Here is a 25,822-nt window from a genome sequence, read left to right on the forward strand (position 1 = left end):
AGGAAGTCAGTGAACCTCTCTGGTCAGTTATTTAAGGTTGCTGGTTGCCTGGCTTCTTCCCACAGTAGTCACACAGCAGATTTGTGGCCCGTCATAAAGTGCTGCGGCCGCATCTGTCGTGTGAGGAAAGCTGCAGCCCTGTGGAGACACTGGCACGCCACTTTAACCCCCACTGCCAGGACCTGCAGGGCCCTGAGGTCACATATACACTTTTTCATGTCTTATGTTATGAGGGTACAGTATTAATAATTTATGTTATTTCATGGGAGAGACCCCTTCCAGTGTATACACTGTAGGGTTTACCCTCCCTATGTGTACCGATCAGCCACAACATTAAAAACACCACTCATAACCACTAATATGGTGTAGTTCCCCCCCGCGCTGCCAAAACAGCTCTGACCCTTGGAGGCATGGACTCCACAAGACCTCTGAAGGTGTCCTGTGGTGTCTGGCACCAAGACGTTAGCAGCCGATCCTTTAAGTCCTGTAAGTTGCGAGGTGTGGCCTCCATGGATCAGGCTTGTTGTTCCAACGCATCCCACAGATGCTCCATCAGATCGGACCCTTACCCCAGCCATCCAAACGATGTAGAAGAAAACGTGATTGATCAGACCAGGCCACCTTCTTCCATTGCTCCATGGTCCAGTTCTGACGCTCACGTGCCCCTTGTAGGCGCTTCTGGCGTTGGACGGGGGTCAGCATGGACACTCTGACCGGTCTGAGGCTACGCAGCCCCATACACAGCAAACTGCGATGCACTGACACCTTTCTATCATAGCAGCATGAACTCTTTCAGAAGTTTGTGCTCCAGTAGCTCTTCTGTGGCACCCATGACCCTGTCGCTGGTTCACAGTTGTCCTTCCCTGGACCACTTTTGGTCGGTACTTACCACTGCCTACCAGGAACACCCCACAAGACCTGATGTTTAGGAGATGCTCTGACCCAGTCGCCTGGCGATCACAATGTGGCCCTTGTCAATGTCACTCAGATCCTTACACTTGCCCATTTTTCCTGCTTCCAACACATCAACTTCAAGAACTGACTGTTCACTTGCTGCATTATATATCCCACCCCTCAACAGGTGCCATTGGAACAAGATGAGCAATGTTATTCACGTCACCTGTCAGTGGTTTTAATGTTGTGGTTGATCAGTGTATATATACTGTGCAAATGTAAATACATATAATTCAAATGCTGTTTTCTGCCGAAAAGTCTAATGTTTTGCACATTTAAAATAACTTTGAATAACTAAATCAACAAAACTCCATCACATGACTACCACTCACTGCTCACCCAGATGCATTACAGGTTATTTTTCCTGTCATCTTGTTTTTATGCTTTGCTTTATTTTACGATGCGATTTATTTTCTTTATGTGATGAAAAGTTTCATAGAGTACCTTGAAAAGCGCGATACAAATAAAATGTATTATTATTATTATTATAATTATTATTTCCAGGTCTATTTACTCGTACAGGTCAGGACAGTCACCCTGCTGACACACTGCTATCTAGTGGTCCGATGGTAGAAATGCACCATTACACACAGCTGCATAACCTGTTGCTCCGCACCGTCACAGAATTATTATTGACGGGGTTATTATCCCTGGTTTGTTGATGGAGCAGGACCAGGGATACAGTTGATGTTCAGCGCTGTAAGCTTTGAAACAAGATAAAGGGAAATGTTGGATTGGACGCTCATTAAACTTCCCAGATTAAGGCCGACAAACGGATTTATTCGGTCAAAACTTGTGAAAATACCAAATTAAATAGAATGTAAACTATATAAAAAAACAAAGAAAGAAATAAGGGAAGATCCGCAAAAGACTCCATATATGTATCTAAGTATCAATCTATCCACCAAGTAAATGATATGATTACAGTGCAATGCATATAGAATTTGCTGTTATTGCACATCACCGCATACAACCAGGTAGGATGAAAAAATATAGGAACAGGGACAAAATACAACATTGTCAGTTAAAGCCGCCATTTGTTTCTACCTTTAAAATATCAACAATATATTGAAATAAAGAATGAAGACAATTTATCACGTGACATATCTCCCATCTGCAGCCGGGGTGTCAAACATGCAGGGGGAGTTACATTTTTTTATTGAAATGTTATTGTGTGAAATTGACTGAAGTGTGTTGTTTTCCCTATTTTTTCCCCACTACAAGGACGGCAAATATAGTTTCTACTGTAAATGTATTCACTCAGAAGAGCTGCTCTGTAGTTTTTGTTGGGTCCGTTTAAAATAATGAAGTGGTATTTACCTAAACGATGATAAAATTAGTTTGACACCCCTGTTTCTACTGTACCATGTAAGCAATAAATAAAAATGCTTTACGTATTTATTGATGTAAGGTTTTAAGGCATCTACAATGACACAGAGTCAGGGCTTTACAAGTGGCCCACACTGCAACAATCATGTCTGTTCAGGGTTCAGGACCCCGCGCGAAAAACATTTTTACTCAACCTTTCATCCAAGTGCAAGAGAAAAGATGCGTTTTGTCATTAGAAAGCACCTTCAAAATAAAAGTTCAAAAAGGTTCCTGAATAATTTTAGGCTCTCAACGACACGTACACGCACCTTTCTTTCATTTGTTTTCTACAAATGCAGCTGATTCTCCCTTTCACAACAGATAAATATGAAAAAAAGATTTGGGGGAAATGGGTCTTTTCCAGCTGCTGAATCAAAAGGTTAAGATTATCTTACCAAAATAAAGGTTTTTCAAAAGTCAACCTCACGCATTAGTCGTTAATATGGGAATTCTATTGAATTCATAGTTATAGGAATATATCACTGTATGGTTTGTGCGTTTCGAGGAACTCAAAAAGTGGAAATCCCCCAAATTAAATTGAAAAGTCACTATTAAGGGCACATAGGATCAGTGGAGGCCGAGCTTTTATAACAGCTCCCTTTAAGCTGGAGCATGTTGGTTGAAGCAGAAGAGAGAGCCAGCATCGCCGCTCTCAGACGGAGATGGAGCCCTCCCTGAAGTTGGTCTTCCCGATGAGTACGTTGAGCAGCACGGCCCTGCCCTCCGCGCTTTCCCTTTGAGCCTTCCTGATGATGTCGCCCAGCCGCTCCTCGTCCTCGCGCCTCACCAGAACGCCCCGACCCCCGTAGCCCTCGGCCACCGTGTGGTAGTCTGCAGAGCAAACGACACCTTGGGACTTCGGGCAGAAGCCGCGAGAGACATACGACGGCCATTCTTATGTGTAACCATTCAATGTTTTACCCGTGAAGGCGAGGCCGCACGCCACGTTGCTGCCTAGCATGGGCACCTGCTCCCTAGAGATCTGACTCCAGCAGGCGTCGTTGCCCACTACGGCGATGACCGGCGTCTAGGAGAGGAAGGATCCGCTCAAAAGTAACATCCGACTTTTCTCCACTTGTGGGTTCAAATGTCTAGAATTGCATAATTTTTTTTTTTTTTTTTACCTTGTGCCTCGTGAAGGTGTCGAACTCCGCAACGCTGTACCCCAATGAGCCGTCTCCGTAGACGACCCAGACCTGGAAGAGGAGACGCGCTTTGTTGAGGTAAATTATCTTCTAAATTGATAACAAACTGTTATTGATTGAAATCAACTTCAGGACTACATCCGGCCTTACCTCGGATTCTGGTCGGCACAGCTTTGCCCCGAGGGCGAACCCGCCTCCCACGCCCAAGGTCCCAAAGGCACCTGGCGGCAAGGTTGAGGAAACATGACTTTGAAGCAGGGTTTGATATAAAAAGGTGCACGGCTGGCATCCTGCGCAGAGAGACCTCTCTGTGTAGTCCGGTCACGCTTGGAATAAACTATGTTGAACAGATGTTGAAATCGCACCGGAGCAAACAATTGGCGAAAACAATTACACTGGTTTCATTTCAACCATGGTGGCCATCAGTGATCACCCAATGTTTCCTGACTACAGGAAAGCCAAATAAAAAGAAGAAAAAGAAGAAGAAAACTCGTTAGGTTGTGTCTGATGTGGAATTAAGAGACTAATCGCACTGACGGCTTTGTGTATTGTGTGGGGCAATGTATTTACAGTGCCCCACACGTGGAGATAAACCCAAGAGGCTCAGACAGAGAAGCCAGCTTGACCCTCATGGTAGGGTCACACCGCCGGCGACGGGGCGCTGCAAAGCGACGGGCTGCAATGCGACGGGCTGCAATGCGACGGGCTGCAATGCGACGGGCTGCAATGCATTTCAAACGGAGCCCTGCTTCAACAAACGATGACCAGTGACGAGCTGAATGCTTCACAGAAGGACAGATTTACAAGGAAAGTTGAGCAGGTTTCTACTTTATGCCAATGAGCAGCGCAGAGTGCCGCGGAGAGAGCCCATAGGAGGGAAGATACGCTCTCGATGGCGGTGGTCCTTGGAAAAAAAATAAGTAGACACGACCCCGTCTATTTATATAATGTATATTAAATATGGAAAGAGGTTTGAAATGTGTGCACACAACAGCCAGTGGATTTTGAGCCGACACGCCCACAAACACCAGGGGCACAGAAGCCTTGTCGCCGGCGGTGTGACCCTTGCATCAGTGAGGCGAGAACACCACCCCATGTCTTTCATACACCAGTCATTTTACACCCGACAGCTGGCCACGTGAGCCGTGAAAATCTCTCAAAATCCACTCCAAAAAAATAAATTAATAAATAAAATGATGGAAATTATCTCTTGAGTTGCAAGATAAAAAATTAAGGGCTGTACTTGCTCCTCTAATTCATCCATTCCAGCCAGGAAAGCAGCTCTGTGTTAATCTGAGCAACTTTCATTTTGAAAAGTGAGAACAATTAGTCATGATGAAAGGTTTGACCCTTATTTGAGATTCGGCTTTTGAAGAGTCTTCTCGGTAAAACAGGTTGTTTGATTTTCCGGCTCTTTGTTCATTTGATTGCGCTGTGCCTTGTAACGCAAGGTGAACGAGGGAAGACTGTGAACAATGAGCAAGAGTTAATTATTTCCTATTTGTGAGCCGAAGATTCACTATTTTGCCAGCATTTAAAAGATTTGTTCGCTATAACAAAAAATAACAAGTTGTTTGAGTCTTGCATCACTTTAAGCAGACCACAATAACGCGCAGTTCTACATGTTTCTGATGTTTTTTTAGTGGTTAACAGGATAGTGGTTTAGTGCTGTGGCATTATTTCTATATTTATTTATTTTTATATTATTAAAAAAAAAGGTTGGGAAACCATGCCATACACAACAATGTCCATTATTTGTACTATTTTGAATAAATGTCCGTACACCAGCATAGCTTTTTAAGAGTGCTGGCAATATGCAAAACATTTTTAAAGATTCCATCTGTCCGATAAGATGTGTTGCCGCGCAACTTTGAGCGTTGAGCGTTATGAAGATGTTATTATAAGTCAAAGTGGAGTTTTTACTGTGGGGGACCTCACCGGGGTCGAGCCAGCGCATGGGTCCCCTGGGCCTCATGATGTAGGCAGCGCTGCCCACAAAGTCGCCCCCGTCGGCCACGATGACGCTGTCCTCCGCCATCAGCTCGTCCACGCAGTGCAGGACCTTCAAGGGGTTCAGGTGGAGGTCCGTCTTCTCCTCCGCTTTAGCCCTGAGTGGGGAGATCAGGTGAGGGCGGAGTGGGGAGTTAAGAATGGAATTGCATTTAATATGACATGGTATTCACTATTGATGACGAACTATTGATGAAAAATGGGTGTAGATTCATCAGGAAAACCTCCATGTCAAGATTTGAAATATTAAATGCGTTTCTACATTTAACCTTTTTACTTTACTCTTTACTTTACTCTACTAGTATGTTCTGTATATTTGGATATGTGTGTATTTGGCTATTTTGTATATTTGGCAATATTTGTTTTTTTATTTGGCTATATTGGTATATTTGGCTGTGTGTATTTGGCTATTTGAGTATATGTGGCTACTTTTAATTTGCTATATGTGGCTATTTTTTTTTTTTTTTATATGGCTATTTTTGTATATGTGGCTATTATTTTCAGACTTTTCATGGAATTGCTTTTCGTATATTTTTTATATTAGGCTAGATTTTTGGGGGGCTATTTTCTTTATATTAGTTGGCTATTTTTTGTGTTTTCAGAGCATTTCCCGTATTTACCTGTTTGAATTCTCTTTGGCATTATCTCCCGCTTTGAGGCCCTGGGGCCACTCTTCCGGACACCTGTGGCCCATCAGGCCCTTGGAGAGCCGCAGGAGAAAGGACCCGGCGTCGCCTGAAATAAACCAGACCGCAGACCCCAATATGACGATGTCCCTACATGATGTAGACAAAGAACGACAACGAGCGGGAAGGAGGTTCTTCCCCCATCAAGTTGTGTTTGGAACGCACCCTGAACGGCCACCGTGGGTTTCCAGAACATGTCAGAGTTCTTCAGCAGCTGTGTCTTGTCTCGGTTGACGGCGATGATCTTGCTGCGTCGGCTCAGGACTCTGCCATAGCTCAGACGGAAGTCACACACCGTTCCTGCGAGTAAAGACAGATAGCAAATGGTGAGAATTCTCGGAAGTTACGATACCGGCTAACAAACTGTATATCGCAGATAAATACAGAAAAAAAAAACCCAGAAAAAAAACTAACTGTGTGATTGCCAAGCTCGCAAAAACACGTAAAAATTGCTTAAACTGATTAACTCAAATCCTATATTATACAGTGTAAATACACTAGTAGTTTTTTTAGTTTGACAGTTACACTTTGGAAGTTTAAGGGATAAAACTTTCCAACTCCCTCCCATGCTCAGTTTTCAGACAGCAGGATTTAGAATCATTCCACATAATATTTACCAGAAATTCGAGACCAATAATTAAAGAGAAGTTATTGACAGGGGAATGACTGTGAATCCATCGCAAAGGCAATGAAAATGTTGTGAGAATTATTTGAGAAATATTTGAGAGTTGCTGAGAGCTGTTCAAGATTCTAGACTAATAATTCAAGAGGAATAATGATTAGAATTAATTTGCAGAGAAATGATCGTGATCCTTCAAGGTCTAAATTGATGATCTGAAGCTCAAATTGAGTATAATATTTCCATATTTTTATTTAAATGCATTTTTCATTTTAATCATTTACGGAACCCACCCGCTCCAAACTGTGTAGGGAAGACTGTGTAGGAGCCTTTTAACATTATGTATTTATATAAAGCACTATGAGTCTCATGTTGTGAAATAAATAATAATAATGCAAAAAAATATAATAATCATAATAATAATAATAACAACAATAATAATAATAACAAATATAGCTGCAGTCAGCAATACACAGGGTCCAGTTTAGTCATGTTAGGTACATATTTCAGGTTTCGAGGTTCTCAAATCTGCGCTCTGTGATTATATGCAGAGACCTTTGAAGCAGACCGAGGGACTCTCGACTACCGCGGATTCTTTCTTTAATCACTCTCCTTTTGCAGGGATGGGGGCTGTGCGAGCTCATTAGCAAATTGGCGTTTTAGGAAGACCAGCCTCAACCGTGTTCGTAACTTCTGTCATTGTTGTGTTCCAGATAGTTTTAGTCATGGAACGCCCATGGATCCCAAATAATAATAACAATAACAACAACAACAACAATAATAATAATAGTGGGAACCATTTCCCAGCATGCCTGACCTGCCAGCAGCACCAGGTCGGCCTCCTTCAGGGCGTCTCGTCTGTTCTGCCTGATGTGGATCGGGCTATCCTTACCCAGCATGCCGCGGGACATGCCCCCCAGAAAGCAGGGGATGCCCAGCGACTCCAAGGCCTTTCTGGAGAACAGCAAAACAATAATAAATATAGCTGCAGGCAGCAATACATGGGGTCCAGTTTAGTCGTGTTGGGTGCGTTTTACAGTTTCCCTGGTTCTCTTAAACGCAGCACGATTATCTGAGTTTACGTTGAACGCAGCATGGGCTCCCCCCGGTCTATCGTCTCCTGGTTGCTTGTCTCTCGGAGCAAACACTATGCGGTCTACACAGAGCAACCCTCCTGTCTTTAAAACAACCATCCATGTTTGCCTGTAAACCAGACCCAGATTTTGGAGAGTCCTAGCCCACTGACTACCGATGTTTTGACTGATATTTTGTCAAAAAGTGCAACATTTTGAAATCACTTTGAAAAACAAAAATAAATAAATAAATAAATTAATGAATAAATAATGTGACCGGATGAAAATAATAAAAAAGGTTGCATATGCATAAAAGCATATGCATACTGTATTTAGTTCCTAGCACCTAAGTAACTGAGCTGAAACATGGGAGGCGGCAGGTTTGGATTAGATTAGATTAGATTAGATTCAACTAATTGTCATTGCGCAGATTGGTGGAAGTGGAGGAGGAAGAAAAGAAAGAGGGAAGAGGGGGGGGCGTCACGTAGTACCTGATATCTTCTACTGGTGTAGGGGGCAGAGTGGCCTGGCTGCCCAGCAGGATGACTGGTTTCTTAGCACGGCTCACCAGCTCCATGCACCTTTGGATCTGAGCGTTGAAAAGGAAGGATGGATAGACAGACAGACAGACAGAAAGACAGACAGACAGAACCTTTTACATATCTCTTCCATTTGAAAATATGGTTCCATCATCTTCCATCAATTCTAACCAAAGAATCTAAGAAGAAAGTATGTAAAGCAAGAATTATTTTTTGATAGTGATAGTTGAGAATATGTGTGTTTTGATCTGAAGAGGGTTCACTGCAAGAAAAATTTGTATTGTTAAAAAATAATGATATATATATTTTTTTGACCTCACCTGATCGTCTGTAGCTTGTGGAATGTCCACAGGTAACGGAGACAGGTCTCTGGTCTCCCAGGCGCCGGCAAATATATTCGTAAGGTGGTTTTGGAGATACCTGCGGTGACGGAACACCACATCACATATTTAATCACCAAATGTTTACCATATATTTGTATTGTAAAATTTAAAATTCTCCTTTCAAGAAAATAGCGACAATGTACCACGAGACGATTTTCCCCATGAGGCCTTTGGGAGGGTTTTTGGCCACGATCTCTTTGGAAACTACGTGGTAGGGGTAGAGGGTGTCGATGGGGAACTCTATGAAGACGGGGCCGGGGGTCCCGGACTGGGCAGCGGCCAGCGCCTTCCGGACTGTTGGGACGATCTCCCGCACCGTTCTGACGGACGCGCAGAACTTGCACAGCGGCTTGAAGAGGGACATCTGGTCAATGTCCTGCAGCGCTCCTCTGCCCTGCACCGCAGCCACAGATCAGACAGACATAGCTTGCATAAGTCCTCCAAACGCAAGACCAACGCACTGCAAACGCAACTTAACGCGAGCGCCTGCGTTTCCATGGCAGTAATATACCCGACAACCACTAGGGGTCGGTAGAGGATGAACCCGACCTTTAGCGTAGGATGACATTCACAGATAGTGAAAAACGACAATAATCGCAAACAACCACGTCGACTGTTGAGCAAATGTTTTATCTTTTGAGAAAAACAAAGACAAAAAAAAAAAAAACATTGTAAGGAGAAAAATTAAATAGTGGCTGAATTGCTCTCGGAGTCGAAACTGAATTTTGAAAAAATGTGTGCTAATGATCCACCCAGGGCTCCAGACTGCGACCATTGAGTTGCATTTTCTGATCATTTTTGGAGACGGTGCTACATAATTTAAGTATGCATGAGCGTGACTTGCAAATATGCAGACAGTTTTTTTGTTTTTTTTGTAAATGAATCATCCTATATCATGTGAAACACTAGGAGGGAGCATAAATTTGTGTGTGTGTGTGTGTGTATGTGTGTGGTTGTGTGTGTGTGTGTGTGTGTGTCTGAGAGAGAGAGAGATGGAGAGCTGAGGCTCTCGCATGGTTTTTAATGACTAATGTACCAACCACATAACTTATGTTTATATTTGTTCATTTATTATTTGGTGTCTATGTTTAAAAAAAAAAGCACTATTTAACTTAAGGATTTTTTCCTGTTACTTTTTCCTTTTAAATAAAACAGCACATTGTTATTCCTGTAAATTATCTATTTATTACCAAAGCATTCATCAGTAATACAGTTAAGATGGAAAAAATATGAATGTGTTGCGTTGAATGTCGATTTCACTGGCTACATTTTGTGCTGGTGCTCCAAAATTTTTCTATTAGGGAGCATCAGTGCTACTAGTGGGAAAAGTTACACTGGGAGGGAGGAAGTGTTTGGGAGGTTTGCGTGCTATAGAGCCCCTCAGCTGTGGTACTGCAGCTGGAGCTTGCATCCACTTTTGTATACCTACAGTACATAGGCCGTCTTTTTTTTTTTTTAATTGACATCTACAAACTCAAACAGGACAAACAACCTCAATTGGATTAAATTTGCATATTTGAACAGCTTGTTGTCGCCTCTGACCTGAAGAAGTGTTCCGGCCGCTCCGCCCATGAGCAGTAACGGCGACTCTGCCATCTGAGCGTTCTTCACCGCCGTCACGGTGTTGGTGAGCCCTGGTCCAGCGGTCACCGCCGCTACACCTACGGTACCTGGAGGAGGATGATGGATATGAACTACCCTTCCACACACAAGCGATATGAGCAGAATGTCCACGGTTCCAAAACCAACAAGACTGATGCATCAACCCTGATGGTCACGATATTCAGCCGGTGGAGTGTTACAAATTCTGGGGAATAACAATCCTTTTCTTTTGAAGGCAACTGAAAAAGTCATTCCATATCCAGTCAAGGCGTTGTAGTTCTTAACCTTCACTTACACTCTGGACAGAAAACAGATAAGGTGGTATTAATGGCAAAGCACTATAATGCAAAACCCCACTTACACCTTAAGAATATACAAGTGGAAATTGGGAGGTAAAACAATGACAATCTCCTGTTTCGATACTCATACTTTGAACTATCTCTATCAACATATTCAGAAAGACAATCTTCTGGGGTTTTTTTGTTTTTTTTTCCCTTTGTTGTCCTTCTTTCGTGTTTTTTAAGCCAGCTTTTTGTAATACTGCACCTGAGAGTCTGGCTACGGCGTCTGCAGCGAAAACGGCCGTGGCCTCATGCCTGGTGTCCACGATGCGGATGCCCAGCTTCTCACACGCCACCAGGATGGGAGAGATGTGTCCGCCCACCAGGGTGAACACATATTTAACGCCATGTGCGCGGAGGACCGCCGCCACACTCTCGCCCCCATGCCGCGGGCTCTTGGTCTCCGTCTGAAGCACAAGAGATGATTCAGACAAAATGTGAGCGGAAAAAAAAGCTGAGAATTGATGGGGAAGTGAAGTCAGGTAGAGATGCTGTGAGATGCTATGTATGCATACTGTACATGTAGTGTATATACACATCCATATACTGTATATACATATATGCATACTGTATAAGCATACATAAATGCATACATAATGCAAATTGCATTGTATTTCATTATGTCATTGATTCATTATGTCATTTTGACTTACAATAACATTTTTCACAGTATCACAACACTTTCTAAACACTCTCTCAAATCATGCATGAGGCCTGATTTGTAAGATTGTTTGTAATAGAAAGCACTTTAAGTACTTTGTGTCGGCTGGTGCTCTTTTATTTGGACTAAAACTTATTTATGGTATGTACTGACTGACTGTCCTCCAATCTAAAGCAACTTTAGTGTTCATGGAATAGACAATAAAGTTGCTGTGCTGCACTCTCCATTGTTGTGTACTGGTTGTGTCGCGCAGGATCTGCACCGAGCAAAGCGCAGCGGTGCCCAAAGCTCTGTGCACCGCTGGCCAAAGTTCCACTTGGTCGAACTTTTGCAAAGAGTAGCGCGGCGCACTGTGACGAATCACCGCTGGGCCAATAGAAAGAAGAAGTGAAGCAAACAGGAAGTATTTGTGCACATTTGAGCGCTACAAACCTTACGGGTTTGGAAATCTGAGATGGAAATCGCTGTCATGGAAACAGGTTTCCTCCCAAGAGGGCAGACCAGGGGGGTTTAAATACAGTAGATAAGGGAGATTGGCGAAATATGACCCATGGCCAATAAATAAAACCTACCTACCCCATTTCACAATGTGATTAAAATGAGATATGGTTGTGTGAAGACAATTCATGTGATGATGGTTTTGCTGAAGTAATATTATAATAGAATATACAGTATAAATATAATAAATTAATATAATATTACATACAGGCTGACCAAACTTGAAATAATAATAATACCTTGAATACTATTCCTGTTGCAGAAGTAATGACAACAGTAAAAACTTCATACCAACCGATAATTTATTTCAAAAGATATAAGATACAACAACCCCCCACCCCACCCTAATCAAGATGGTGGGCGCTGCACTGAGCCTCCTACAGCATGTGAGAGCCCCGGCTCTGCATCCACTTTATACCAAGTGGCGAGCGAAGCGCACACCGCGTCCTATGTGAAAGCCCATTAACACACCAAACTCACATGTAGAAAGGCGTGCAGGAGGTCACCACCTGTCACCCTATCTTGTCGCTCCATTGTCCTTGGAATGTTTCACAATCACCTACTGACCCTGCTTACAGAGCTGCATTGTGCACGATCACTTTCGAGGTTGGAATGGTCTGAAAGCCGCAAGGCTGTCCAAAGTCTGCCTCTTCTCCGGTTACATGAAGCTGACCTTTCACCTACGTCCGTCTGGCAGGTGTGTGTGTGTGTGTGTGTGTGTGTGTGTGTGTGTGTGTGTGTGTGTGTGTGTGTGGGGAAGAGTAGAAGGCAGGTTTATCTGCTATGAACCTTCTCTATGATCAACAAAGCCTGTGCATTCACTACAATCTGCAAACTGTTTTTTCTTCGATAGTTTTAAGTGATTTAAAGCCATCCATAGATTATTGTTTTTTATCAGAATCAGAATCAGAAATACTTTAATAATCCCAGGGGGAAATTACTTTCGTTACGACTCCAAATCTACATACAACATATTTACATACAACATATAATAATTATTAAGAAACATATTTATATTTATATATATATATAAACATATCTATATACACATGGTAAAGATCCCACATCATTAAATCCCATTTTTGCCATTCATTCCCCACTTACTGCACTTGTTGAACTTCATAAGAAAGAGCTATTCATTGTAATTGCGTTATGCATGCGATCGTGCATATATTGTTGCCATTGTAGGTGACAGGGTCCACATAACCCAATAATAACATCCACTGTGGAACATCAATGTGTAACCTGCGCTCTGTGTTATTTTATTCGGATGTGTTCCCTTTACTAGCTCCAGAAACCTCTGATGGGGAAGCAATACTCGAGTTTAACATTTGGCAGAGAACCAATGTTCAGCACGTCCCTCTTCCTGGTGAGGGCAGCCATAAACACTATTTGCCCAAGGAACATGTTTCCGACAAGCTCTCACGCGTTTTCGGTTGAAACACAACGTCCATTTATTGGGTTCATCAGAGCGACTGATAGGGCGTTACCTTGCCAAATGAAACGGCAGCAGACGACGTTGAAGTGCAGGTCGGTAATTAACCACCGTCCGATTCACTCGTTTGGCCACTTTACAATAAAAAGCCGTTCGATGCGCCGCTCCGATTGCTGGCGGCGGGGTCCGCCTTTCACGGCAAGAATGCACAGATCGGTAAAGGCAGCGGCAGCGTGTTGAACTCAATGTCATATATATTTTTTTTAAATACCAACCCCACCGAAGGGGGGTAGAAACCATCGAGATCGGAAGCGGTGGAAATCCGGACGCGGGCACGGATGGATTCGCACTTTTCTCCACCCACCGGGTAAACGCCACGTACCTTGTGGAGCAGCTGGTACAACACGCCGAGTTTGTAGGCGGCGAACAAGAGTCCGCCCAGCGCGACGCACGCCGAGCACCCCGCGGCGCTCCCGCTGAGCCCCGGAGACTCCATCTCACCCCGGCGACGGCGACCCGCAACGCAGTGCCCACCTTCCCCCGGGTCCCTCCTGCCCGGATCGGCCGCCGACCGCTCCGCGCCGGCACCAACCGCCGAAGCCTCCGCAAGATACGGTTGAGCCGGTCGCGGCAAGTACCACCGTAGGTCTTTATATTTTTTATTTTTATTTTATTTGGATTTTTTTCCGGATAGCTCCGGAGGACGCGTCGCGGACGCTTAGTTTTTGAGATAATCGACCGCGGCGCGTCCCCGCGGCGCGCCGCGTCCGCCCCGAACCAGGCCCGCGCCGCTGCCGCCGCTCCGCCAATAGCGCGGGCGTGCCTCCGTCACGTGGCAGCGATCCGTCCAATGGGAGGCTTGGAAACTGGGATTTTTTTTTTTTGGACAGGAGCCCCGCCCCTCTCACCGGGGGGGCCCGGTGAGAGGGGCGGGGCTCCTGTCAAAAAAAAAAAAAAATCCAAATTGCAAGATTCGTGAGGTGTCGGTGCGTTGCGGGGCAACGACGCGGCGGCTACGATTGGAAATATGTGAGGAAAGCAGAAGAAAAAAAAAAAAATCAAAATAAAATAGACAGGCCTGCGGTCTATTCAGGTGTGTGCGCGCTTCATTCGGCTCCATACGGAATATCGACGCACGGATGAATTTGTTTTCAGTTTGTGTAAAGCCTTACGGTCGAGGGCCAAGAGCTCTCTCTCCGAGTCAGGAAGAACGACGACTCAGGGTGCGGAGTGGACACGTTGTTGTTATTATTATCATTATTAGCTCGAACAACACCAGTAAACCGGGTGGAATTAATAGCACCAAACTTTAAAGACCTTCAGGTGTTGGGATCCAAATGATTTCACAATGCTGCATCAGTAATAACACGGTTATTTGTGGGTTTAGTGACACGCGTGTATTTCTCCCACTGTGTGTGTGTGTGTGTGTGTGTGTGTGTGTGTGTGTTGTGTCGGTTCCTGCCATCGCATCACAGCAAGCTACAAAAGGGGAGCTTGTAGACATTAATAGTCTTTCCATGATCAGCATTTTCAGCAAAGACTATGTTCTCCCGAGCTGCGTGTTCCTCGAAAACAATAATCTGAAAGGACATAAAAACAAACGAGTTACTTATCAGGGACAAGATGTATCAGAAATATATATATATATATATCTTTTTTCTTAAATATTGGTACTGTCCGCATCACAGATCTACCTGATTCTCTCCATTTCTGAGCCAGGGCCCTGGAAGATAAAGGAACTGCTGGGGACCAATGAACCAGTGGCGTCCCAAATTCTGCCCGTTGACAAACACCACTCCCTTGCCCCAGCCCTGCAGACAGACACATAGATCCTCCATCCATTAAGGGAACTTTGAAATCAGAAAAATACCAAAAATGAATAAACAGAAATGAAACACAATAAAGCCGAATAATGCGATTTTCAAATATTGATTTCAGTTTCAATTTTAGAGCATCTATGATATTGGGTTATGTGAGATTTTGGTTATATGAAATTTATTATTTTTACACAAATTGTGAAAATGTCAATACATTTATCAATAATGTTTTAAAATAATTACACAACTTTATCGTGAAAAATCAGAGACCCAGTGAAAAAGGTTATTTATTATTCGGGGTCCAGCCCGTAGGCCTATTGTTAGGGGAAATATTCTCGGAAGTTTGGGACCTAAAAATATCTGGAGCACCAACTTCGGCATGACACACGAACACGGTTGACGTCTTGTCACGAACACCTTGTGGTTGAGGTTTCATCCAAATCGATCCACATGTTTATATAAAACCCCAAATAAATATTTTTATATACATACTTTATATAAAAATGTTATAATAATCAACCAGAATATTTACATGTTGCAAAAATAACATAATTCAACATGGCCACAAAAAAATGGAGAAATTAAAACAACAAAAAGAAACGTAAAACCTAAACCGGTCAAATGAAAAAAAAAAAAAAACAGTGAAACACACACTGAGCTACTGTACCCACTGGGAGTCTGAGGAAAGTGTCTGTGGCAATTCCACCCACATGCAGCCTGGTCTGGAAGAACCCTGGGACGGAGTTCTTGGGATTCTGTTGGACAGATTTCCACTGGCCTGAACCCAATCTAACCAAGAGAAAAGGGGAACATTCCTCTCTTTTTCCGGACGTGAATTTGCCTTGATAGATGGATGGATACATGGTTAAAAACCAACCTCTTTATAAAGCTCGGCTTCATATCCAAACAGCAGATGGTGAAATCTCTCAGAGGAACCTGATTCAACAGAATGTCCCCTACCAGTCCTGAAACGCAACAATTAAAGTTTGAGTATCAGGAAAAAGGAAATACAATGCACGTATCGTGTCAAAGGAAAAAAAAATTTAAAGTTTGAAGCAACAGCACCTTTGCGCTGCTCATCCAGGCCTTTCCCATAATTCACTCTTCCACAGTTCTCCACCAGCAGACTCAGTGTTCTCGCTCCCTGGAACGTGAATGAATGAAATAACCATTCTCGGCGGAAACCCAACATTTGGTATTGGTTTGGATAATGCACACACGCGATTTAATATTTGAATTTAAAACAGACATGTCAATTACAGTTTGGATCTGTCATTGAGATGGATTTCTGGGGGAAAGCATTCATCAGAAAATTCAACAATTGAGCGATTATTTGTATACGGAATTAGAGGGAGCATTACAGAAAGAACATGGATATGTTTATTTTATGGTTTGTTTGTTTATTGTTATTGATTTTACATTTTTATGACGATGTTTTCTTTACTTCTAAGGTTATCTATTGTTTACTATTAAGAACCCACAGGCAGTCTAAATAAGTTGTGTATTCAGGCAGTTCCAACATGCCATTGTTCAAGTTTCGTCCAGATCGGTTCAGTATTGTGGATGGAGTTTGTGATCAGCAATCACTACCTCAGCAAGATGGCGCCACCCGCAAGTTGACGGAGCACCCAGATTGAACTGCAGTCTACCAGGCCGTTACGAGTGAACTTCTGCACTCATAATGAGTAGATAGCCAGGATACCGGCCTCTCTGTGGATCGTTGTCGGCTCTGGCAGGCAGCGTTGTCGGTCTGATCGCAATTACCCATGTGTGGCAAAAGCCAATAATCCAGGACAGTGGACAGTGTCAGTGCGGAGAGACAGGAAAGGCAGGGGAGAGGATCGAACCCGCATTCTGAGGATAACTGCTTGCTATTGCTGCCTGCAGCTATATTTTAATTATTAGCCTCACCCTATTGTTATTGTTCAGATTTTTACTATTTTCCTTACATTTGACACTTTTCTGGCTAATAGTGTCTGGAACAACAAGACATCTTCATCCAAATCGATCCACATTGGAGCAGGAGTTGGTGAAAAATTGACTAAATTTGACTGGAACTTGGGAATGTTCATGCATTGCCGACACGCCGAGATTCTATAACTTCCGGTCGGGTGGTGAAGTGAGATGAGTTTGTGGAGTAAGACGCTTTGTGACGTCATCAACCAATTCCTTATAAATGTGCAGGTTGTGGCTACGAACCAGTCCTAACTGGAAGGAGTCGAAAACAGTTCAAAACATATTCTATGTTTGTATCCTCACACATGGAGATCACTTGCAGCTCCAGAGCAACGGGTCCCAATCTTGTCCGTTTTATTTTAGTCCCAAAGGTTAAAAAAGTTGATGAACTGTCTCTGAGGGACATGCAGTGTTTAACCCATCTGAATAGAACCATGTTGTTGGGAACTTCCACACGGAGTGATTTCCATCCACAGAGACACCGTGAGGCAGGACTGTGCACTACAGGAAGTAGCCACGGCTACCTTCTCATTCTGAGGGTAAAGTCATAACACGCAGCAAGTATATCCTTGTATTAGTAATTCTGAGCATCACCAGGACTCAGAAAACGACAGCACAAACTGATGCCACGTTCCATGGGAACTCGAAAATTTGTAATTGGTGTCGATAATGGACCCCGTGTATTGCTGCTTTCAGCTATTTTAAATTTTGTTATAAGTTAATATTTATTGTTTATTCTTTCTTATTGTTCATTATTTATTTGCAGGTTTATTTTCTGGTTTACTGTATATTGGCAAATTGTGTCTTGTTTTTTTCATAGGTACATTTTATTGTTGTTTGTTGATTCTTATATTTATTGTTTATGGTTAGGATTGATGTATATAACCAGATCTGTATTTTTTATGGTCAATTCCAAAGAAAACACATTACCTTTCCATCAGGGAGCGTTAACTCCTGAGTCCTGTAGTCCAAAGTGCCGACAGATTGTCTGTCCACAAAAACCTATAAAGTATAATGAAGAGCATTCAAGTTATAATTGATAACGTACAGTGATTCTAACAGACTGGAGATGATCACATCTGAATCTGTCAAAAGGGAAATTTCGCAGAATAAAGGGAGAAGGTTTGGGGTCTTCAGCTATTCTAATCCAGTTGGTACCCACCAGCGCTCGGTCTCTGACGTTGTTCTTGGAGTCGAGGGTTCCTCCGCTGGTGATGGTGGTCTCGTACAGAGTGTAGCCAAACGACTGACCGTTGTCGTTGTTGAATGGAAGGTTCTCCATGTTCACAGGCCTCTCCGATCTAAACGGCTACAGTAAATGGAGAAAGAAATATTTCAGTTCAACACGCGTTCAGAGAGCTAAATGAAATGCGTCACTCTTTGATAGGTCCACAGCTGTTCTACACTGCTGCTACAGTACATACTGTCCTGTATGTCCCATAATCTCCTCTTATCTCATCCATCTTAATTTGATATGGATTGATTACTGTCTGAATCTTCAATCTTTACCTTGTCAGCAAACTGCAGGCTGTCCCATAGAGACAGGTGTTGCTGGATGGCGGCAGGTTGGTGGCTCGACCTCTTTTGAGGAGGGGGAACGTCAGGAAGAGGCTCCGCTGGAAAGCCAAAAAGTAGAAAAATAGAGAGTGAAGGCGACGACTTTGTATTTCTGTCTCACCGGTTTGATTTCAAAGTGCCGCCCCGTGGGCATTCTGGCTCGATACTAATTTGCATACTTAGTGCTCGGGATATTAAGTCATCAAATGCGTTTTTTTTGGGGGTGGGGGGTTATTTGGGCAGTCACGCTTCTCTCCTCAAGTCAATATCACATCTGCATTCCACTGAACCCGCCGTACATCGATGCTTTGGGAGTACTTACAGCGATATCGAGCGAATACGTTTCTCAAGAGCTGGTATTTTGTGGTGCAGTCCCCGGCTTCTGAGAGCGGAGCGTCGTAGTCTGCGACATAACCAAAATGATTTTTCTTAAAAAAAAATATATATATATATACATATATATATATCGTAAATATAAAAATAAAATCAATTTACAAAATAAATAAAAAGGAATACATATAGAAAGAATAATGAATTAATTGATAAAATAATATGGAGCATTATTTATGAATTACTTATTAAATTATCTAATAAAAAAAGCAATTATTCATTCATGAGTTGTAATAATTTTTAGAATAATTATGTGGGAAATCAAAACAAATAAAAAATAAAATATGGAATTGTATTTATTTATTTATTTATTTGAACACAACCTAAAAAAATCAGAATCTAGAAATTCTCCCCGATTACACATTTGTTCTATAGTTTAATGATTCATTGTCCTTCTCCACCTACCATAGCTGCTGACCTGAGACTTGTAGGAGCCGAAGTCCATGGCTCCGTTCATGAAGCCAAAGGTGCTTCCACCGTGGAACATGTAGAGGTTGAGGGAGACGCCGCGCTCCAGGATCTCTGACACCACAGCCAGCATATCTGTTCGGGGAGAGGGACAGAGGGACCCAGATAGATAGATACTTTATTCATTCAAAATAATAGGATAAAACAAAAAAAAGAGGTGGCAATAAACTATGAATTTAAAGATTTACTAAAGAATAGAATAAATGGCATTGTACAGTACATTTGGCAACATACAAAAGCTGTAGCAAAATAAACTTTAATACTTTATTTCTCCCCACCCTCTGCTGGAAAAATGTGGTGATGTTCTCCCCAAACATCAAACCAACCAGACCAGTATTCCATCACCATCAGAGGTTTCTGGGGCTAGGAAAATAATATTTAAAAAATTTGCATAGCAAGAAATATACATTTCTTGCTATATTTATTATCTTTCTTTCATAGGATATTGAGTTTTATGTGGAGTTTGGCTGTCCCACTGACCTGCATGTCTGCTAAGTGCTGTATGGCTCCAAAAGACAGTCTCTGCAAGTTCACTGTCTTAAGTGCTGAAACGGGGAAAAATTCAATGTTTCAGACACTGATTTCACACTGCATTTTGCATATTCATTTTAAAGTATGTGAGAAAAAAAAATGTTCTGGTGTCTCTTGACCTCCGTCTACACCTCCACCTCTTAACCCCTCCCAGTTGTCTGAGGTCAGCAAAAGCTCCTGGACGCCCCTCGACAGGAGGCACTGTGGAGATAGTCGCATAGTGAGAAAAACAAAAAAAAGAGGGACAAACTTAAACATGAATAATAATAAATTAATTAAATAAAGAGTATTTTTTAAAGAAAAATCCATTACAAAAAGAAAGCCCATAAAATGTATGAAAAAATGAATGAAAATAAATACATACTATCATACTTATAATAATAAAAGTAGTAATAATAAGAAACATAAATAAATTAATACATGAATAATGGATCACATATTGAGATAATGTACAAATAATGTTGTTACTGAATGTACGAGGCTCACGTTTTTAACAAACGCCATGTATTTATCATCCTTGGCGTATGATCCATACTCATTCTCCACTTGAACTGCGATGATGGGGCCGCCTTCTCCAAACTTCCAAAAAAAAAAAGGAAAAAATTAGAGATAAAGGAGTCACCTTCACACAGCTGCCTAGTGAACACACATACCTGCGTGCATACATAAGTGGTGATTTACTGGCTGCTAGAATACACCGGCACCATATGTTTAAGGCTAATTGGAGCATCATCTTGATTCTAATCCTGGTCATAAAAATAGACTCACCATAAAGTGTTTGATGAGTGGGATCAGCTTGTCAAAGTAGGAATTAACAGCGAGCATGAACCCGGGGTACGTCGTCCTTAACTGCATGTTTTTGTCTCTTAACAACCAACTGGAACGATAGGGAAATGAGTTGCGTGGCGTACTGGTAGTGACCGCTAGAAATATTATTTGAAGGCGTGAACAAACCTGGGCAGCCCCCCCAGGTCCCACTCCGCGCAGATGTAAGGCCCGGGACGAAGGACCACCCATAGTCCCAACTCCGCTGCCAGGCTGAGGTAGGCCCTGAAGGACGAGAAAACGACCATAACAATCACCGTGTGGTACGAAAGCAATTTGACATTAACCGTAACAAGGCTCCACTGAAAGCATTACCGTAGATCCAGCTGGCCCTGGAAGCTGAAGAGCCCTCTCTCGGGCTCATGCAGGTTCCAGGGCACGTATCTGAAGGAGGAACGAAAACACAATAACAGATAATATTCGTTCAATTAATTCTTTCAACTATCTATCTCTCTATCAATCAATCAATCAATCAGTCTATCTATCTATCTATCTATCTATCTATCTATCTATCTATCTATCTATCTATCTATCTATCTATCTATCTATCTATCTATCTATCTATCTATCTATCTGTCTATCTATCTATCTATCTATCTATCTATCTGTCCATCTGTCTATCCTGGGGTTTTAACCTCCTGCTTGTTAGCCCAACCAATGAGCAACTGGGATGCAGCCACCCTGACCCAATCACCTAGATCCAGGTCAGGTGTGGCTGCTCAAACCATCCCATCCACACACCATAATGTCCAACCCGGCTAAAACTCTCTGGAACACAACAATGACAAAAACTACGAAGACGGTTAAGGCGTCCTTTAAAACGGTATGTCACAAGAATTTTGTGGTTTAAATTTTATCCAACTCGAACCACATGGAGCAGATATATTGTGAGTAAAAAACCGAACGACTTTGACCCCAAATATTCAGCTGGTCCTGCTCGGCTGACATGCCACTATTCGTAACCAAAATGAACCAGATGACATTTACAGCAAGATGCTTCATGACATCATAATCCTATTTACTATCAATGTACAGATTCCAATTCAGAATGTCCATTCGGACCGTGTCCAGTGTGCGGCGTAGACTCTTTCAATCTGTAGTGGTTCCACATGATGAACTATGGGTTTATGTGTATATTTATGTACTTTCTTGCCTGGTAGATGTCTATACATCTATTCGATTGATATTTTATCTCTGTGGTCCCCATTACTTTGCCAGATTAATGAAAAATACCAAAAACAGTCTTCCACAATAATGCGGGACCACGTCAAGTTGAATCCACTGAATGATGCGTTCAAGATCCAGCGAGCCATCAGAAAAATAGAAGCTGTCCAATGGTAATTGCTCCCAGAAATACCACAAACTTTTTCATATTTCATGAAAAAGTACCTTTTTGAAACTGTTATCCAAGGAAAAAAGTCACCAATAAAATTATGTAAGTTTGTAATCCCCGTAAATACATAAACCTACGTAAATATGTCATAATTCACGCACACGAGACCCAACGTCACCTAAGTATTGACAAGTTCTTCCATAAAAATTCTGATGACAAATTAATGTTAAAGTTCTATAAATGTTGTCTGCACTTCAATATAGACAAGTTATCTATTCAACTGAATTGTCCAAGTGTACAATATTAACAGTAAAATACAATAAACTAGTAATTACAACTAACATTTTTTTTATTATATTTATAAAATAAAATGTATTTATTATTAGTGTTATCAAAAGTAATAACACTCTTTGTTTTTGTTATTGTTCCAGATGCCGAAAATCTAAGAAAATAAAGAAGCCATTGTCCAAAAAATTCAGTCACAAATAAAAAAAAGTACTGAAGAAAAATACTGTGGAAAAAAAAAAATAACACTAATGGAAAACTTTCAATGTAGGTGTTAAATGGCTCATTTCATCGGTATGATTTACAATTTGGAGACTCCAGAAATAAACAATGTGCTGCTATGAGTTTAACAGCAGTTCTTAAGAACAAGATCCAAAATGTTTGCACACCTAGAAAATTTTCTAATTAAAGGAATAATCTTCAACAGGATATAAAAAAAGTCTGGTAGAATAAATGATAATGTTCTCGGAAGAGATTATATTGAAATAACAGAATTGCCAACAAGACAAACTATGTTTAATACAACATTCCAAATAACCTATGCTGAGCCGATTACTCGCAGCATTGGTGGAGATCATTATGTCTTTGCTTTGTATAATATGGCTACGCCAATTGATAGAGCACTTAAGAAATCACTGTTAAATAATAATGATGCATGTTACCACTGTTGCGTCCCTGGAGCTCAGAGTGTGTGTGCTTACGTGGTGAGCGTATTGAGACCACAGGCCTTCATCTTCAGCAGACGGTCCTCCCAGTACGCTCTGGGAACGCGGAAGTAGTGGACGGAGCCTCCCAGTATGCGGAAGGGCTCTCCCTCTAGAGTGAACTGGGAACAGTTGGCCCTCAGTCCCTCCACGCCACTCATTCTGCTCATTCCAACGACTGCAAGGCAAAACAAGACAAGCAAAGGTCGAATACTAAAATTGTTAGCGTTGTTAATTCAATTCAAGAACTCAGGTCAATTCAAGAGGTTTATTTGTCACGTACATATACTGTAGGTGCGTTCATACATATATGCAGTGAAATGTCTTCGCAACGCACCCGGAGATTGTGCACAACCGAACATAATAGCTAACCTAATTCCTACCTAGCAACTAACTGGAACTAACTGATTCCTAAAACATAATGCAGTTAGTGAATAGAATAATAAAAATAAAATAACAATAAAATAAGACTCAGAAAGGTTATACATAGCAGGGGTACAAATTAGAAGTGAATGGAATAGAGTAATGTATATAGGACAGGCTATTTATATATACAGATATGTGCAGTAAAGTGCATGTGAATAAAGTGAGTATGAAGATATACAGTAAAGCGTAAGCTAAGCTGTTAATCTTGATCAGCTAGATAGTAAATAATAAAATACATAATAGAAGTTCATTGTTCACAATTTATAATTTAACAAAATAATAAAAACGTTTTTTAAAATATGATAATGTAACAGAAAGATGGAGCATGTTTGCTGATACTGTACCTTGGGGATGAGCCTGCCACAGTGTGTTTGAAGTGATTCTGTAGCTGGAGGCCTGGAATACTGTGGATATTAGAAACTATTGTTGTTTCAGAACAATAGAGTAATTGTTCTCCGTGTGACAGGCTCATTATCTTTGTATGGAAGTGCGCGCGTGTGTGTGTGTGTGTGTGTGTGTGTGTGTGTGTGTGTGTGTGTGTGTGTGTGTGTGTGTGTGTGTGTGTGTGTGTGTGTGTGTGTGTGTGTGTGTGTGTGTGTGTGTGTGTGTGGAGGGTTGGGAGGGGGGGGGGCATGTGTGTAAGGGGGTAGCTGACAGACAGAGGCAGGAAGAATCGAGAGTAATTTTGTAAAAAAAAGAATAGAAAAGGCTTCAAAATAATTGTATCTGCTATAAGGAAGAATGCCCATGGAACTGCAGTATACATCTAATTACAGCAGAATAATAATTATGATGGTTATGATTATAATAATGATAACTTTTATTTATATAGCATCTTTCAAATAGTAATAAAAGGCAAACAAGAAAAATACGCTTAATAAAAATAAGTACATTTTATTCTCACTATCAGTCTTGGGTCCTTAATTTAGAAAGACGACGATCGCTCCTCAGATATTCTTTTCATTTATTTATTTCACTTGAATTACCGGTCTGGAATTATTAGCCCTGAACCACAAGCCAAGCAACTGTCAAATAACTTTAGAAATAACAGTTTATAAAGATGAAAGGTAAACACTGCAGGTAAGCGCTCGGGGACGCGCACACAGTGCAAGACGGAGTGCCAACCGCTGCGTCTGCATTTTACAGAAGAAAGCCTCACGTGTGCTCGCCTGTCTGTGATGTGGAGATATGTGCTAGTATGTTTGACTCTGTGTGAAATCATTGCATATAGATTAACAACTTAAGATGCATTTTTTTTTTTGTAAAAGACTAAACTAAGTTAAATGAGGTCCAGGTCTTGCAGGGCAATCCTCCTGTAATAAAATAAAAAAAATAAAAAAAAAGGTTTATAATTATGTAATTAGAGGTCCAGCCCACATTTTCACAAACACCTCGTGGTTGAAGTTTCACCCAAATCGATCCACAAACCGAGCAGATTTTACAGAAAAACAGACCAAATTTATGTCGATATTACGGAGATTGGCCAATGCATTATACGACGAAATATGTCCAAACCGGCTAAACTATCTGGAAGACATACGTCCCCAGGAGCTACGAACAACGGTTGAGGTGTCGTTTAAACCACTATGTCACAAGGGTCTTGTGGTTTAAATTTCATCCAAATCGATCCACATACCGAGCAGATATTGGTTAACTGACACGTGACACGTCTCATTCGGAAACGAACGAGATGAGATTTACAGTAAGACGCTTTATGACGTCATCATATTATTTACTATAAATGTACAGATTCCGAGTGAGAATGTCCAGTTGGTCCGTGTCCAGTGTGTGCCGTGGATTCGGTCACTGTAGTCTTTAGACGTTACAAAACTATCATTTTACGTGTATATTTTTTATAGCTTGTTACCTGGTAGATGTCAGCCGATCTGTCCGACCGATACCTAAAATCCATGATCCACATTACTTTGCCGGATTCATGAAAAATACAATAAAAAGTTATCCTGATAAAGTCGTCACCGCCTCCAGTCGAAACCACTAAAATGTGCGATTGAGTTATACGTTCAAGATCGAGTGAGACGTCGGAAAAATAGAAGCCGTGCAATGGTAGTTACTCACAGAGATACCACAACGTTCGTCGTATTTCATGGAAACGTAACTTACTGAAAATGTAATCCAAGGAAAAAAACTCCACAAAAAAATGACGTGCCCGATGCGGCACCAAACAGCCACCCGTCACTGAGTGTGCAGCTCTATTT

At 41.8% G+C, this 25,822-nt stretch overlaps 2 protein-coding genes across 2 annotated transcripts; both read right to left on the reverse strand.

The window, feature by feature from the left end:
- Positions 1 to 2,338: 2,338 nt before the first annotated feature.
- On the reverse strand, positions 2,339 to 14,026 carry ilvbl (ilvB (bacterial acetolactate synthase)-like). The gene is made up of 14 exons (XM_080006551.1): positions 13,697 to 14,026; positions 10,926 to 11,127; positions 10,320 to 10,447; positions 8,921 to 9,171; positions 8,715 to 8,814; positions 8,347 to 8,444; positions 7,600 to 7,736; positions 6,329 to 6,463; positions 6,098 to 6,212; positions 5,406 to 5,575; positions 3,618 to 3,688; positions 3,447 to 3,518; positions 3,244 to 3,349; positions 2,339 to 3,153 (listed from the first exon to the last, which is right to left on the reverse strand). The coding sequence occupies exons 1-14, from the start codon at positions 13,808 to 13,810 to the stop codon at positions 2,975 to 2,977; spliced, it is 1,878 nt and encodes a 625-aa protein (XP_079862677.1). The 5' UTR covers positions 13,811 to 14,026; the 3' UTR covers positions 2,339 to 2,974.
- Positions 14,027 to 14,783: 757 nt separating this feature from the next.
- On the reverse strand, positions 14,784 to 23,977 carry LOC307234700 (beta-galactosidase-1-like protein 2; the record flags this gene model as incomplete). The annotated part of the gene is made up of 19 exons (XM_080006552.1): positions 23,951 to 23,977; positions 23,178 to 23,358; positions 21,174 to 21,242; positions 20,988 to 21,083; positions 20,802 to 20,910; positions 20,520 to 20,612; positions 20,153 to 20,234; positions 19,983 to 20,047; positions 19,781 to 19,865; positions 19,440 to 19,577; positions 18,967 to 19,047; positions 18,597 to 18,703; positions 18,250 to 18,396; positions 18,018 to 18,089; positions 16,197 to 16,275; positions 15,993 to 16,096; positions 15,803 to 15,904; positions 15,009 to 15,125; positions 14,784 to 14,894 (listed from the first exon to the last, which is right to left on the reverse strand). Exons 2-19 carry the CDS (start codon positions 23,348 to 23,350, stop codon positions 14,784 to 14,786), a joined length of 1,830 nt encoding a protein of 609 aa, XP_079862678.1. The 5' UTR covers positions 23,351 to 23,358; positions 23,951 to 23,977.
- Positions 23,978 to 25,822: the final 1,845 nt, after the last annotated feature.

The sequence above is a fragment of the Zeus faber genome (assembly GCF_960531495.2).
Source record: "Zeus faber genome assembly, chromosome: 9".
NCBI classification, from domain to species: Eukaryota; Metazoa; Chordata; class Actinopteri; order Zeiformes; family Zeidae; genus Zeus; species Zeus faber.

What these genes read in the sequence shown, in the direction of transcription:
- ilvbl (XM_080006551.1), bottom strand. Translation starts at nt 13,810, where the DNA reads ATGGAGTCTCCGGGGCTCAGCGGGAGCGCCGCGGGGTGCTCGGCGTGC. An exon ending in CGCCGTAGCCAGACTCTCAG is followed by an intron (nt 10,448 to 10,925) that starts GTGCAGTATTAC and finishes ATCCTCCTCCAG; the next exon opens with GTACCGTAGGTGTAGCGGCG. An exon ending in ATGGGGAAAATCGTCTCGTG is followed by an intron (nt 8,815 to 8,920) that starts GTACATTGTCGC and finishes CCGTCACCGCAG; the next exon opens with GTATCTCCAAAACCACCTTA.